The 17,448-nt window shown below is 40.5% G+C and overlaps 1 protein-coding gene and 1 pseudogene across 1 annotated transcript; one reads left to right on the top strand and one right to left on the bottom strand.

The window, feature by feature from the left end:
• The first annotated feature begins 1,503 nt into the window (after nucleotides 1–1,503).
• On the top strand, nucleotides 1,504–4,223 carry LOC125219007 (putative late blight resistance protein homolog R1A-10). Its single transcript, XM_048120844.2, has one exon. It carries the CDS (start codon nucleotides 1,567–1,569, stop codon nucleotides 4,057–4,059), a length of 2,493 nt encoding a protein of 830 aa, XP_047976801.1. The 5' UTR covers nucleotides 1,504–1,566; the 3' UTR covers nucleotides 4,060–4,223.
• A 630-nt stretch (nucleotides 4,224–4,853) lies between these two features.
• On the bottom strand, nucleotides 4,854–15,253 carry LOC125220398 (putative late blight resistance protein homolog R1A-3; annotated as a pseudogene).
• Between the last annotated feature and the right edge of the window lie 2,195 nt (nucleotides 15,254–17,448).

Genomic DNA, 17,448 nt, shown 5'->3' with positions numbered 1-17,448 from the left:
TTATAATAAAATAAATTAATATTTTAATATTATAATAGAAATATAATATTCCCCCGTCCCATAAAAATATGCACTCTTTCTTTTTTTAGTCCGTCCCAAAAGAATATGCATTTTCTAATACTGGAAAGTCTTTTCTCTCTAATGGGGTGAGACCTATTCTCCACTAACAATACTTTTTAATTACTTTTTTTCTTTATTTCTCTCTTATTTTACCAATTTTATATTAAAACCCGTGTAAAATCTAAATTGCATATTCTTTGGGGACGGAGGGAGTATTAGATTGGGTGTAACAGCATCCCTCACTGTGCTATCAGCCTCAATAAGGGTCCAAATCCGTTTTAATCCCATTTATTCGGCTAAGACCATCTCCAACTATACCCTAAAAATAAGTTTCGGTGTACAAATCTTCTCCAATCATACACCAAACTTTTTGTGAAACAATACCAAATATGGTGTTACTGTAAAAAGTTTGTGAGACAAAAATTCAAAAATGGTGTAAATTTTGAGTTTAGTGTAAACGATTGGAGTAAACTATTTTTTGGTATAAATGGTTGGAAATGACCCAAATACTAACTATATCGCACACCCAGCTGGCAGCCATAAATTGGAACAATCAATGTATACTACTAAGGGTAGAGTGGTCATTTTGGTTGACTAACATAATTTTAGTAGTGTTAAATCAACACAATAGAAAATAGTTCCATATAGTTTGTCTCACTTCCTTTTTCGCACTCATTTTGCAAAAATAATATTCCATCTGTCCCATAATAGATGTCACACTTTTCTTTTTAATTTGTCCCATAAAAGATGTCACACTTTCTTTTTTGGAAAAAGCTCTCACATTAATATAAATATATTATTTTCTCTTTCCACCTAACACACAAAACAACATCACCTAAAATCTCGTGACAATCCCCAAGTGTGTCATCTATTATGAGACAGCGGGAATATAATAAATAGTTAAAGTGGAGAGAAAATAAAGTAAAATAGAGAATAATGTAGAGAAAGTTTTACTTACATTATTCTTTTTATTATTTTACTTTCTCTTAATTTTACTAATTTATTACTCTATCTGTCCCATTATAAATGAAACGTTTTCTTTTTTAGTTTGTCCTATTAAAAATGAAACGTTTTCTAAAATGGAAACATCTCTATCTCTATTTTTATATCTCTCTTACTTTACTCTCTCTTCATTAACTCACAAAACAACATTACATAAAAACTCATGTTAATTTCCAAATATTGCATATTTAATAGGACGGATGGAGTATTATTTTTGCGAAACAAGCTTAGAAAAAGAAAGTGAGACAAACAATTGGGACATGGAGAACAGAAGTTGGATAGTTATCTGTAAATCTCTAATAATGGAAATGCTTTCATTATTACTCCTCTTGTCGACCAATTACCAACACTACTAATGAAACAACCGCGTAGATTAAATTAAATAGCGCACTTGACTTTGACTAGGTGAGCGAGCGTTATTGGTCAATTCATACTGAGCTACAGGGCACTTCGATCAGCTTCTACTTCTGTTTCTGCATATCATTTCTCTCTCTAAGATCAGAAATGGCCTTCGCAGCACTTGTTTCACTAGCAAAAACCATCTATCTCATCCTCAATTATCATCAAACCTCCATCCCCACTCCATTCAGAAATCAGATTAAATCAATCCACAAAAATGTCTCCTTCCTGCAAGCAGTTCTTCCAGATTTTCCAAAGACGCCAAGCAGTTTGGAACACAGAATCAGAGACCTCGCATACAAAGCAGAAGACGTTGTCGAAATCGTATGGTCGGACAAGGTTCGCGATTCTTCGAAATCCAAGCTCAAACAACCAAACCAGAATCACGAAAACCTCTGTTACGACTTCCCCGATCTGGAAAAAGTAACAAAGGAGGTTGAAGCGATCGTGAAAGAAGTCAGGGAACGGCACAAGGAAGTCGTGGTTGGTTTCGACAAGGAGTTAATCGAAGTGAAGGAAAAGCTTCTTCGCGACCAATCTAATTTGGAATTCGTCCCAATCGTCGGCATGCCAGGGATCGGGAAAACTACACTTGCCAAATACACGTATGAAGATGCCTTGTTCGAGAAACATTTTGATGTTAGGGGTTGGATCAGGGTCTCACAGCACTACAATTTCGACCAAATCGTTTCAAGCCTCGGAGCTTCCATTGGATTGTCGAATGCCAAAATCGAAATGGATGATGTGTTCAGAAAATTGGTTGACAGGCGTTATCTGATTGTGTTGGATGATATATGGAGTGTGGAGGCTTGGGATGAGTTACAGAGGATGTTTCCCGATAACGGTAACAAAAGCCGAATCATGTTCACCACAAGGCTATTAGATTTGGCTACGAGCATTGCCTCTGATGGTATCTGGATCCATCATATGCAGTTGTTGAACGAAATCTCTAGCTGGGAGCTGCTTCGAAACAGGATTTTCGGAGACAAGCCCTGCCCTTCTGAATTGGAGCCTCTGGGGAGAATGGTTGCAGCCTGCTGCAGCGGCCTTCCGCTTGCTATTGTGGTCATTTCAGGGCTGCTTGCTGTTGATCAGAAAACAGTTGCTGTTTGGGAGAAAGTTGCTCAAGATGTCAAGTCTGCTATCTCTGAAAACGATAGCCAGTTCGATAAGATACTCTCGCTAAGTTACACGCACTTGCCTCATCATCTGAGGCCTCTTTTTCTGTATCTGGGAGGCTTTCCACAGGATTATGAGATGCCTGTCTCAAAGCTCGTCAAACTGTGGGTGGCTGAGGGCTTTTTGAAGCAGAGTGGATCTAATAAAAGCCTCGAAGAGATTGCAGAGGACTATCTTGAGGATCTCATCAAGAGAAATCTTGTATCCGCTGCCAAGAGGAAGCCTAATGGGAGGATCAAGAGGTTCGGCCTCCATGATTTGATGAGGGAAATGTGCATAAGAAAAGCGCAAGAGCACAACTTTTTCCTACACGTTCGCGGCTCTCTTGATCAAGGCACCAAGATTCTGCGCCGTGTGAGTGTGGCTCATTCTGATATGGATTTTCTCTATGGCTCGGCCATACATACCGTGATATGTTTATGTGACAGGAAACAAGGTAAAAAATGCTCTTTTGATAACTGTAGACTTCTTAGGATACTGGATTTGATAGATGCTCAAGAATACTTCTACAAGAGTGATAGCTCGTCTAATTCTTTGCCTGATCATTTGTTTGAGCTGTTTCATCTGAGATATCTTGCTTTGGACTATCCCTTTAGTATTCCTGCAGCCATATCCAATCTTCGGAATCTTCAAACTTTAATCATAGCTTTAGACAACCACCATCTTAAGCCTGTTGAGTTGCCGGTGGAAATTTGGAGGTTGCCACAGTTGAGGCATATCCTAATTGCTTCTTGTGTCTTTCCAAGTGAACAAGGAGCGACGATTGCACTAGAGAATCTGCAAACACTATTTAAAGCAGTAAATTTTGTTTGTTCGGAGGAGATCCTCGTGAAGATCCCAAACCTGAAAAAACTGGGGATCTTGTACAAGGGAGATGATGAAAAAACTTACGAGAAAGACTATGAACTCCAAAATCTTGCAACTCTTCAAACACTTGAAGATTTGAAGATTGAGATGTGCAATTTTCCCAAGGAAAAGCCGAGGCTTGGCCCTGATTTTCCAAAGAAATTGAAAAATCTTACTTTGAGTGGTGTGGGACTTCCTTGGGAGGATTTCAAAATTGTGAGCTCGTTGTCCAATCTTCAAGTGCTTAAACTAAGAGACAACGCTTGCATTGGAGAAACATGGGAAACAACTGATGGAGGATTTTCTCAGCTTGAATTTCTGCTGATTGACCAGTCACATTTTGAGAATTGGATAACTGAAAGTAGTCACTTTCCAAGGCTCAAATTCCTGGTGCTTCATCATTGTTGGAGTCTAGTGGGGATTCCTGAGGATGTTGGGGATTTTTCAGCGCTTGAGCTCATTGAGGTCGATGACTGCAATGCCTGCCTAAAAGAGTCAGCTAAAATGATGAAAAGTTATCTGGATGATACGTATGGAGATGGCATGGTCCTAGTCCGCTTCGTAACAGGCTAGGCATACCTTAAGCTATTTGATGGCATGGTTTTGTCTTCTTGGGTGAGTCTTGTTATTTGTTTGAGTTTTCAGAGTCTGGAGTATTCATGTTAAAGTGTAGTTTAATATTTTGTAACATTCAATTTGAGCAATGTTTTGTATTAACATCTGTTATGGTTGCTTGATGATTAAAGTAGTGGGTAGTTTTACCGCATGCCCTTGTTCGAGGATTGGCCTCGAATAGGATCATCATCGTTCATTTCAGTTTATATATCGGAGTGTTCGGTTGACAAGACTAAATCTCATGATTAAATATGTATCATGTTTGGTTCATAAGATTGACCCCCACAACTTAATCATAGATGGATAGTCTCATAATTATTAGTCATAGTCTCCCCCTCCAACTAAAATAATCCCACAACTTAATCCTAGATGGATAGTCTCATGATAATTAGTCATGGCAACCGAACCCACCTTTATGTTTTCATAGTTGTTGTTCTTTATGCTTCTTATGCGGATATGTTATCGAGAGAATACGATCCACCGCCTTTCACTCGGTATCAACATCTTGATGTGTTCATCAAATCCATCTCTATCTTGAAAACACACAAGTCTGCTCCGTTCGTCCAAACAATATGTTATTTTACTGAGAGAGTGGTTCAATTGAGAACTAACATAAAATGAGAACTTATTAGTTGAAAGAGCTTATTTCGTGCAGTCAACTAAGTTCTCATTTTAAGATTGAACCACACATCTATGAGTATAAATTAATTATTCTAATCTCAAATGAAATGAAGGCGAACGGGATCGTTCCCTCAACTCTCTTGATCATCTTGTATCTGTTTAGCCGACTCCACTAAATGCTTGTTCCAGTTATCCATCTCAATCAGTTGAAGCGTTGCAATCTCTCCAATTTCTTGAGGAATCTCACTTAGATTCGGACATCGAAGAAGTACCAAGCAATTGAGCCTAGGAAAATGACTACTCTCCGTCACCCAAACCTTCAAATTGGATTGGCTAATCAGCAAAAACCTCAGCTCACAGAATCCGCCTTCACTCGTCTCCCATTCCACGCCATTGCAGGCGAAGTCCCTCAGTTTAAGCACTTGGAGATTAGGCAACGAACCCACAATCTTCATGTGTCTCCAAGGAAGCTTCAGACCGCTCAAAGTCAACTTCTTCAAAGTCACTGTGGTGCATCTTCAGCTTCAGATTCTCCAACAATTTAAGGCAACCAATGTTTTTCAGCTGCTCCACATATGTTACACTGTAAACACGAGACTGCTCCTCATTTCTAATCTCTGCGTGGAGATATTCCTCCCGAGTGTAATAAAGGCTTAATTTCTTCAAATTCGGAATCATCTGCAGAATCTCCGGTCTGCAGCTGAAATTTATTGCTAGCGAAAGCGTTTGTAGATTTTGCAAAGCCGACGTCGCTCCCTTTTGAAACAGCCGAAGACCGGAACAGAACACGAGATGCCTTAACTGTGGCATGCCCCAAATCTCAGCAGGCAGCTGCTGCGGCATCCTCCATATCTCCACAAAATTTCCCTTGTATTTACTCGGACCAATTATCAATGTCTGGAGATTCTGAAGGTTAGATATGATTGCCGGAATCTTGAAGGCGTAGTCAAAGCAAGGTATCTCAAATGGAACAGCTCAAATAGCTCCTCCGGTAGAGAATAGAGATATGAGTTATCATTCTTGTGGAAGCATTCATAAGCATTGATCAAATCAAGAATCCTCAGCAGTCGAAAATATCGTACAGAGCATTTTCTTCCCCTCTGGCTATTCTCCAAACATATTATAGTACGGATGGTGTAGCCTTGGAGGGAATCTAGGTTGGAATGGATGACACTCACGCGGCGTGGAAATGGAATCTTCTTCTGTGCATGTGTAAGCCCGCCCAATTGCAGAAGAAAATTCTCTTGGCGGGCTTTTCTGATGCACATCTCCCTCAGGAGATCATGGATGCTGAAACTTTTGATTCCGCCATTAGACTTCCTCTCAGTGACAAGAACTAGACTTCTGTTGACGAGATCTTCAAGATACTCTTCCGCTGTTTGTTCCAAGCTCTGGGAGCGCTTTGGGTTTAGAAATCCTTCAGCGACCCATAGCTTGATGACTTTTGGGGCGCGCATCTCATAGTATTCGGGGAAACATGCCATGTACAGGATGTTGAAAACGTGTGATAAATAAGAGGCTTTTGGACTTTCATGTGGCTAAGTCCTTTGGCCTTTCATGTTCTTGTAACCTCCATTTGGTTTATGATGTCCCTCAATGCTAAGACCTTTGAGGTGGCCTCCCCTATCCTATAAATAGGTGGAGTTTGGAAGAAGGAAAACACAACAACAAAAAGCATTCTCTCTTCTCTCAAGTTCTCTACATCATAGTGTGCATCTTAGGAGCATTGCATAGCTCGATTCTCGGAACTCCATCAAGTTCGCCGGTGCCTAGCGGGTTTGAGGTGCTTCTACACGCTAGGAGGAAGTCGTTTTATCTTTGGGGAAAATACGTCATTCCGTGAGCACTAGCCGGGGCGTAATTTGTCTTGCGGAAAGAGGGCTTCCCTCGACTCGACTTATAGTTCGGTTTGTTTTATTAATTCCGTTGTAATTTTCATTCCACTTTTATTGTTGTTATCTTCCTTCGATTGTAATAATTAGAGTACCGCCTGTACACGGCTTGGGAATTTTATCCATTTGTTTTCTACAATCGCAAGACAAATTATTGTACTCTTCTAAGACAGGATTATACCAATCGAAGTTGGAGGAAACATGAGCTCCAAAGCTGGAATGAAGAAACGAACAGTCGCAATGTCGATGTGCAATGAAGTGGTTAATTCCTTGAGAGCTATTCTCTTGAGAATTGTGTTTATCGTTTGTCATTTGACAAGCAAGACCAATTTTGACTTGGTAGTAATAATTGGGATGCATGTGGTGTTGAATATACCAATGCACATATGGTTCAATACAATTGTGTACTTATTGATGGAGACAATATTGTGCAAATTATTTGAACGTGTTGTTATATACAACAAAGATCACGAGGTGGTCGCAATGGTCTCCGACGTGGACCATGGTAATAATCCAAATGAATGGTTTATTGATACGGGTGCCACATGTCATGTGTGCTCCGAGAGAAGCATTTTTTCTACTTACAGATCTGTTGGAGGTAGAAAAGTACGCATGGGAAACCAAGCCTCTTCTGAGGTAGTTGGTGTGGGTAATGTGTTCCTAAAACTAGGATCTGGAAAGGTTCTTACCCTTAAGGATGTGCTGCATGTCCCAGACATCCGAAATAATTTGGTGTCAGGCTCACTTCTAGTAAATCATGGATTTTCACTAGAATTTGAGTGTGAAAAGGTTATATTGACCAAGACTGGAAAATTCATAGGTGAAGGCCACCTAGTGAATGGGCTTTTTGAGCTGAATGTTACAGTCATTCACCGTGGAAAAGGAAAATGCAATAAGGAAGATGACACATCATCTTATTTACTTGAGAGCTCTGATTTATGGCATAATAGATTGGGACATGTAAATCTAAATGCTATAAAAAGATTAGTAAATCTTAATTTACTAAAAGTTGATAAGTTTAAATCACAAGAAAGATGTGAAGTGTGTGTTGAAGCCAAAATGGCTAAGCTGTCGTTCCATTCGGTAGAGCGGAGCTCAAAACCTCTTGAGTTGATCCATACAGACGTATATGATTTGAAATTTGTGCAAACAAGAGGTGGTAAAAAGTATTTCATCACATTTATAGATGATTGCACAAGGTATTGTTACCTTTACTTATTAAGAAGTAAAGATGAGGCAATTGAAGCGTTTAAAGACTTCAAAAATGAAGCCGAAAATCAACTTAATTGTCGAATTAAGTGTGTTCGAAGTGATAGAGGTGGTGAATATGTGGCGCCGTTTGCAGAATTATGTCATGCAAGTGGTATAATTCACCAAACCACGGCTTCATATTCTCCTCAATCGAATGGTGTTGCTGAACGCAAAAATCGAACACTGAAAGAGATGATGAATGCTCTGTTGATTAATTCAGGTTTACCCCAGAACATGTGGGGGGAGGCTGTGTTAACGGCAAATTATATCCTGAATAAGATTCCACTAAAAAGTAGGGATGTGACTCCCTATGAGTTGTGGAAAGGCAAGAAACCTTCGTATTCATACCTCAAAGTGTAGTGTGGGGGTGTTTAGCAAAGGTAGAAGTGCCGCCTCCGAAACAAGTTGCTATTGGCCCTAAAACAGTCGATTGCATCTTTGTTGGCCATGCACTTAATAGTAGTGCATATCGTTTCCTAGTCCATAAGTCAGTTGTGCCTGGCGTGGCTGAAGGATCAACGATAGAGTCAAGGAATGCTATATTATTTGAGAATGCTTACCCTTGCAAGAGGCAGGAGGATCTTTCTAGTAAAAGAATGATGGATGAATCCACTAGTTCTAATCCTCCAAAAAGGACGAGGTTAAGTCCTGAGGATGTAGAACCAAGACGTGGTGAAAGAGTTAAAATTGCTAAGACTTTTGGTCCTGACTTCATAACCTTTATGTTGGATGATGAACCAAAGTCGTTGGCGGAAGCGCTGTCTGGCCCAGATGCGTCATTCTGGCAAGAAGCAATCAATAGTGAAATTGAATCAATTATGAGAAATAACACATGGGTGTTAGTAGACTTGCCAGAAGGTTGTAAGATCTTAGGGTACAAATGGATCCTGAGAAGGAAATATAAAACTGATGGTACTATTGAAAAGTACAAAGCTCGCCTAGTTGTAAAAGGCTTTAAGCAGCAAGAAGGATATGACTTCTTCGACACGTATTCACCCGTTACGAGAATCACTTCCATTCGGATGCTTCTTGCGATTGCTTCTTTGCACAATCTTGAAATTCACCAAATGGATGTGAAAACTGCATTTCTGAATGGTGAATTGGAGGAAGAAATTTATATGGAGCAACCTGAAGGGTTGTAGTACCTGGCCAAGAAAGGAAGGTATGCAAACTAGTGAGGTCTCTATATGGATTAAAACAAGCGCCTTTGCAATGGCACTTGAAGTTTGACAATGTGATGTTGTCAAATGGGTTCACTATCAACGAGTGTGATAAGTGTGTTTACATTAAGAACACAAATAATGGCTCCGTTATTGTGTGTCTTTATGTGGATGATATGTTGATTATGGGCAGCAATAGTGCCATTATCAACGAGACCAAAAATATGTTGAATAGAAATTTCGACATGAAAGATATGGGTCTAGCTGATGTGATTCTCGGAATCAAGATTAAAAGGAATCCTGAGGGAATAGCTTTGACACAATCTCATTACATTGAGAAAGTGCTTAAAAAGTTTCACTCCTTTGACTGTGAGACAGCTAAGACTCCATTGGAACCCAACGTGCATTTGAGTAAGCACACGGGTGAGCCTGTAGCTCAAGAAGAATATGCAAGGATCATAGGGAGTTTGATGTTTATCACAAACTGCACCCGACCAGATCTTGCGTGTACGGTGAATAAGCTGAGCCGATTACGAGCAACCCAAGCAAGGAACATTGGAAAGCTCTGCGTAGGGTTTTGAGATACTTGAAGTATACTCTTAACTTTGAGCTGCAGTACACAAACTATCCCCAAGTACTTGAAGGGTACTGTGATGCAAATTGGATCTCTGATTCAAAAGACTCGTTTTCGACGAGTGGGTATGTGTTCACTGTGGGGGTGGATCTGTTTCGTGGAAGTCAACGAAGCAGACGTGTATAGCTCGTTCCATCACGGAATCTGAGTTTATCGCTTTAGACAAAGCAGGGGAAGAAGCTGAGTGGTTTAGAAACTTCCTAGAAGATATTCCATGTTGGAAGAAGCCAGTGCCGATAGTAGTGATACACTGTGATAGCCAAGCGGCTATAGGGAGAGCACATAGTGGCTTATACAATGGTAAGTCTCGACATATTCGTCGGCGACATAATACCGTGAGGCAGTTGATCACGAGTGGTGTTATCGCAGTTGACTATGTAAGGTCAGTGGATAACTTAGCGGATCCGTTAACGAAAAGTTTAAACCGTGATCAAATGCATAAATTGCTAAAAGGAATGGGACTGAAAACCACATTTTAAAAGATGATTATATTGGTAACCTAACCATACGATTGGAGATCCCATGGGCTTGGTTCAATGGGAAAACAAAGCTATATGACTCTAGTTGTAACACTCGGAAAATATTTTATCTTCGCCCATTCTTTAGAAAGCATTGAGTGTTGTAACCTGCATGTGGTAAGAGGCTAAGTTTTGACTTTTAATGATTCTTAGAAGCCTCGAGGAGGTGGGTATTGCAGGATACCCGGAAAAGAATCACCTATGTAAGTGAAGAAGTGTGGGCCGCTTCAACATGTGAATCACTTATGAATCCAAAGTGGTGTTCCATGGCCAGTAAAGGACATAAACGTGAGAACTGATGAGTTTGTAAATAGTATTGTGTCAATATTATTGTCTCGGTATACACCAAGGAGGAATGGTTCAAGACATCACGTCCACCAGGCCGCCGGTATGCCCGATAGTGTTGACTATGGAAAGTTCAAAGCCCCAAGCTACTATTCCAAATGCAATATTGTTTCTCGAGGATTGAGCGAAGAGTCTGCATGCATGCATACACGTCTTGTGTTGGTTTGAGCTGGCAGTGCTCTAACCAATGTGGGGGATTGTTGAAAACGTGTGATAAATAAGAGGCTTTTGGACTTTCATGTGGCTAAGTCCTTTGGCCTTTCATGTTCTTGTAACCTCCATTTGGTTTATGATGTCCCTTAATGCTAAGACCTTTGAGGTGGCCTCCCCTATCCTATAAATAGGTGGAGTTTGGAAGAAGGAAAACACACCAACAAAAAGCATTCTCTCTTCTCTCAAGTTCTCTACATCATAGTGTGCATCTTAGGAGCATTGCATAGCTCGACTCTCAGAACTCCATCAAGTTCGCCGGTGCCTAGCGGGTTTGAGGTGCTTCTACACGCTAGGAGGAAGTCATTTTATCTTTGGGGACAATACGCCATTCCGTGAGCACTAGCCGGGGCGTAATTTGTCTTGCGGAAAGAGGGCTTCCCTCGACTCGACTTATAGTTCGGTTTGTTTTATTAATTCCGTTGTAATTTTCATTCCACTGTTATTGTTGTTATCTTCCTTCGATTGTAATAATTAGAGTACCGCCTGTACACGGCTTGGGAATTTTATCCATTTATTTCCTACACAGGAAACACGGCTTCAGATGATGAGGCAAGTGCACGTAGCTCAGAGATAGTATCTTATCAAACTGTTCATCGTTCTCAGAGATGACGGAATTCACATTTGTAGCGATCGTCTTCCACCCAGATTTCGTCTGGTCGAGTACAAGCAGTCCGGAAATCACCACAATAGCAAGTGGGAGGCCTCTGCAGCTCCTAGCAATCATCTTTCCTTCAAAGGACAATTTATCAGGACAAGAAGCTTGGTTGAACACTTTATGCTTTAGCAGATCCCAACTCTGATCTTGATCCATCAAGTGCATATGATGGATGTGGCTGCAACTGTCCACATAGGTAGCCACATCTAGTAACCTCGTAGTTAGTATGATCCGACTTCCATTTCTGTCGTCAAGAAACATCAACCTCAACTCATCCCACGTCCCCTACTCCACACATCGTCCAGCACAATAAGGAATCTCCGGCACTTGAGCTTCTTAAACAGGTGGTGCTGCTTCATCGAGTCTCTCTGCGCCTCAAGTTCGGGCGCTTCCATCGATGCTAAAAGGCCCGAGGAAATTTCTTGGACGCTGTAATCTTGCGAAACTGTGACCCAAGCACGAATTTGGAAACTGCCACGTGGAAATGCAAAACTAAAACAGTATATAATGCAAAACTAAATTGTACTCCCTCTGTCCCAAGTTACTTGAGTCGTATTCCATTTTGGGTTATCCCAAGTTACTTGAGTCATTTCTCTTTTTGGCTAAAAACAATAACTACTTTATTCTTTATTTTACTTTACTGTCTTTTCTTTCTCTTACTTTATTCTCATCTACTTTATTTTATATATTTATCTATCACTCTTTTATTTTTTACACTCTCTTTTATGGCCTTTTATTTCATTTAAATTTAAGTAAATTTATCTTTTACTCTTATGTTTTTACACCCTTCTCTAACTCTTTTATGACTTTGTTTTTTAAAATTTTACAAAATTGAAATAACCTGTACTTTGAATTATTATCTGAAAATCATATAGAATAACTGAAAACTATTAATATGTAAAATATAAAGAAATAAATTATATGGAAAATATAAGGATGCATAATGTCCTTTTTTTTTCAATAATTGAAGTTCTCACCAATAAGTAAAAAGTTGAATTTTAATAAAGATTAACACATTTTACACAAGTTAAAAATGAATTCTTCATACTCCCTTTGGGGCTCATTAATTGACACCAATTTTCTTTTTCGTTTGTTCCCAATTACTCCTTCCGTTTTTTGTTAATAGATGCATTTCTTTTCGGCACGGGGTTTAAGAATAGTTTGTTAAATGGATGGTGGAAAAAAGTACTCCCTCCGTCCCCCATAATTTGTCACCATTTGACCATGGCACGGGTTTTAAGAACTGTAATGGAAAGTGGGTTGAAAAAGTTAGTTGCATGTGGGTCCTACTTTTATATATTAGTTTTACAATAAAATGTGAGTGGAATGAGTTAGTGGAATATGTGGTCCACTACCAAAAATAGTAAAAGTAAAATGTGACAAATTTTTAGGGACGGACATAAATGGAAATAAGTGACAAATTTTCAGGGACGGAGGGAGTAAGATAGAATAAAGTAAGAGAGACGAAGAGAGAATAAAGTAAAAGGGAGAATAACTTTTTGCCAAAAATGACTCAATTAACTTGTAACTTCCCAAAATAGAAAAATGATTCTATTAACATAGAACGGGGGTGGGGGGTTTGCTATTTTTGGTAATAGATCTCATATTCCACTAACTCATTTCACTCACATTTTATTAAGTACTCCCTCCGTCCCACAATAGATGGCATACTTGGGGATTGACACGAGGTTTTAGGAGATGTTGTTTTGTGTGTTAGGTGGAGAGAGAAAATAGTACTTATATTAGTGTGTGAGAGAGGTTTTTCTAAAAAAAGGAAACGTGATATCTCTTGTGGGACAAACTAAAAAGAAAAGCAGGACATCTATTATGGGACGGGGGAGTATAAAATTGATATACTACCTCCGTCCACAAAAATAGACTAGTTTTATCATTTTGGACCGTCCACCAAAATTAGACCGATTTCTAAATATAGAAATTTTAAACTAATTAAATATTAATATGTACCCCACAATCCACTAGCCCTACTTCTACCATCTTTTCTTCCCTTCTCTCTTTCTTTACCTATTATGCATTAAAACCTATGCTATTTACAATGTAGTCTATTTTTAATGGATGGAGGTAATATAAAAGTAGGACCCATATTCCATTAACTTTTTATATCTACTTTACACTATATTTTTTAAAATTTGTGTCAAGTCAATCGGTGCTAATTAATGAAGAACGAAGGGAGCAATATCTTGTGTAAATCTAAGAACATTCGTATCAAGTGTGAGTATTCGTCTAAGTCTAAATAGTAATAATTTCTTGGGTTGAAGGCCATGCCCAAGTCACCATTTCTTGGGCATGCCCAACAAAGTTGGCTCTGCCCTTGAAAACTTGGCCACTACAATGGTGGCCTTCCGGGCCACCAATTAAAATTATTTTCTAACATTTTTTGTTAAATTTTAATTTTAGCTATAACAAAAATTATATGCCTATAATTATTAAAACACATAATGAATAATTAAAATAAAAAAAATTATAACAAAATTTTCTTATTATTGTAAAAGGGAAAATTATACAACGAAAATTTTCGATACAACACGAACAACACAGAGAACCTATATCACGCTGCGCCCCCTCCTCTACGATTCCAGACCTCTTCAACCAAATAAGCCTGCAGTATTGAATGTGATATTTCACTCCGCATATCGGTGAAGCGCTGAATCAAGCATTCATTTCTGCGTGGTACACCCATCTATGGGGGAGGGGTTGCAATACCGTGACTTGTGGTAGCACCATCTTCCGGTGCCCAGCGCTCTACAGCAAAGCCTTCATCATCTATTATCATATTGTGCAATATGATACACGCAGTCATGATGTTTGCGATATCATTTTCGTGTCATAGTCGGACCGCACACCGTATAATGGCCCATCGCGCTTGGAGGACTCCAAAAGCCCGCTCAACATCCTTCCTAGCACCTTCTTGTTTTTTTGCAAAATAGGTCTGCTTCGGCCCAACTGGCTGTTGGATCGTCTTGGCAAACACGGGCCAGCGAGGGTATATTCCATCGGCCAAATAGTATGCCCTGTTGTACTGCGTGCCGTTGGCCACGAATCTGACCTGCGGACCCTCACCCCGTGACTCATCATTGAAGAGATGCGATGATTGTAGAACGTTGATGTCGTTGTTCGACCCAACGACACCAAAATACGCATGCCAGATTCGCAAGCGGTAGTCAGCAACGGCTTCAAGGATCATCGTGGGATATCGCCCTTTGAAACCAAGAAGTGAACTGCCCCTTCCAAGCCACCAGGCAGTTCCTCCACTCCCACTGCACGCAATCGATGCTGCCCTTCATCCCCGGAAAATGATGCACAGTCCCGTGCATAGTTATCAGTCTCTGGCATTCTTCGGTCGTTGGTTTCCATAGGTATTCCCCTTTGAAGATTTCTTTTATACCCTTGCAAAACTGTCTCAGTGTCTTAAGGGCAGGCGTTTCGCCCATCTGTAGATATTCATTGAACATGTCAGCAGGCCCGACATAGGCAAGCTGCATAATTGCCACGGTGCACTTCTGATATGTCGACAATGCGGGTCGACCGGTGGCATCATGACGCAAGGTGAAGCACTTGTACCGTTGAGACAAACACGTCGCAATATGGATGAAGAGTCGTTGCGACATTCTGAATCGCCGATGAAAAATCTCCGGCGGATAACGGGGGTTATCGCCGAAGTAGTCTTTCATCAACCGCTGGTCGGCTCCGGCGTGGTCACGGTTGATATACCGGCGACGATAGATCGGCCGAGGGACGGTCGCCGCCGCCGCCTCCTCCTCGTCGGCTTCAGCTTGCACTGCTGCAATGAGTTCATCGAACTCCTGATCGATCGCTCGTTGAAAACTTTCATCGTCGGAATCCATGTTTTGAAACTAAATTGAAAAGAGTGGAGTTTGGTTTGGAGTAAAAATATGGAGGAAAAATGATGAATATATAAAAAAAATTTGAAAAAAAAAAAATTCGGAGGCCCTGGGCCGCGGCTCTCGGCCCCTGCAGTGGCGAGCCGCGCCTTGCGCCCAAGGGCCTCGGCCTAGTCGAGAGCTCGTCTCTCTCTCGTCCATCCCCAAGGGCCGTCTCCTTCTCTCGGCTCAGTAGTGGGGGGCCGCGGCTGGGCGAACTCCGGGCCAAGGGCTGCGGCCCTCCCACTGTGGACACTCTTACAGTTTAGTGAGTCACATGTGGGCATTCATGGACCACCAATGGGAGATGAACATGAAGAAAATTTATGAAATCTGATATTGCTGTTGATTTCTTGCTCACTGAATGCCATCCACGCTGCATATTTTTGTTATCCTCCTAGATGGTGTTCTGTTTCATAGATAAAATAATATCAAGATATAATTTAGGATTTGAGTTGTGAGATTATACTAAACATTCTTACAAGATAAGCTATGAAAAGGCTCTGTTAGAGCACTCACAGTGGTGGCCTATCTTCGGAGCCCATCTCAGAGCCTATCTACATTTTTTCCTGCCACGTCAATAGACTCATCCCAAAGCCTATCTCAGAGCCCATCTCAATTCAACATCATCATTATTTTTAATATTTCACTTTTAATTATTTGTGTAATTAAAAGACAAAGTAAATATATACGGTAAAAAAAAATCATTTAAAAACATAATAAAACATCCTGCATTAAAGAAACCAAAAAAAAAAAGAGAGATACAGATATAAAACATAATAAAAAAAACAACGGAAGCACACCCTCAAAAGCACTCGGGTTCCAGCTCGTCCTCCCCGACACGACCCATTAACCCTATGAATTTTGGGCAATCCTTCAGCTGCAAATATATTTCCCAATACTTGAACCCTCTCGCATTGCTATCGTAGAACTCGTGAAATTTAGCACACTCATAAACCAGGTGTTTCCAATGCCTGCGTAGATCGTCGGGCTGGTGTGTCGGGGCCCCTGCAGGCTTTACTTGTTCTTATCCTTTTGCGATACACCCCCAGAAACCGCCCTCACACTTGTTGGCTAAAATCGGGTCCTCGGATATTTGTGTCCAACAATGAGCAAGAGCAATCAACTCCTCTATGGAGTAGGTACTCATCGTCCGCCCAGCTTCAGACGCTTCCCCGACTGTCACCTTCTTCTTCCCCTTCATGTCGGGCACCTAGTTGCTGAAGCTCATATTACTGTGGAGAGAGTAATAAAATTGAAATTGGAATTGGAAAGGGATGAATGTGAATTGATGAATAATGGGGTATAATGGATTAAAAATTATATTAAATAAAAAAAAATAAAACAGAGGATATCGGCTCCATCATCGGCCCGAGCCCCCGCAATGGAGGCCCATCGCAGGTCGATGCGGAGCCGATATTGCCATCAGCTGAGGCTTGCGATCGGCGCAGGGGTGGAGGCGGTGGGGGGTGGAGATGGACTCCCTCCCCACAATGGTGACCTGTGAGAGGCGATAGGGGGCCGATCGCTAGGCCCTTGCGATCGGCCCCCATTGTGGATGCCCTTATGCCTCTATTAGGATACTAGAGTTAGTCTTTCCTCTCTATATAACCAAAAAGAGAAAAAGAATAGGCACCGCATATGATACTAGTCTTAGACTAAAGATGCCGCCTATTATTTTTTCGGCATTCAGTCAGGGGCTCTACTTGGGTTATGTGATGATGAATTATCAAACAAACTTGACACCAAAATTGACATATTTTACTTATCAGTTAAAATCGTTAACAACAATGATTGTGATAGTAAGTAATATACTAGTGTAGTTATGATGTGAATCCGGGAAGTGCCAAACCAATAGAAGGAACGAAGGCATCCAATGAATCACCTCTTTCTCAAGGCTCAAGTATTCTCACCTTAACTTGTGATAATGATTTAATGAAACAAGTGAATGTGATTGGTTTTCCAATGCCCATTTGTGTTGATACTCATATCGCCTATGGTTTGTTTAATATGTGGCATGATAATCTTGAATCATTACTTGTTAAGTTTAGTCTTACAAGCTATGAAGATCCTTTCTTGTGTGTCCCTAGCCCTTCTAAGAATGTAAATTCTTTTATGAAGGTAATATTAGATATGTGGATTGGTAGAGTGGGTGAGTT

Source organism: Salvia hispanica, chromosome 1 (genome assembly GCF_029641045.1).
Source record: "Salvia hispanica isolate PSC_SH4W2 chromosome 1, Shi_PSC_v1, whole genome shotgun sequence".
Taxonomy (NCBI): Eukaryota; Viridiplantae; Streptophyta; class Magnoliopsida; order Lamiales; family Lamiaceae; genus Salvia; species Salvia hispanica.
The sequence above is the reverse complement of the archived record's forward strand: the minus strand, read 5'-3'. Positions and strand labels throughout refer to the sequence as shown.

What these genes read in the sequence shown, in the direction of transcription:
- LOC125219007 (XM_048120844.2), top strand. Translation starts at nt 1,567, where the DNA reads ATGGCCTTCGCAGCACTTGTTTCACTAGCAAAAACCATCTATCTCATC.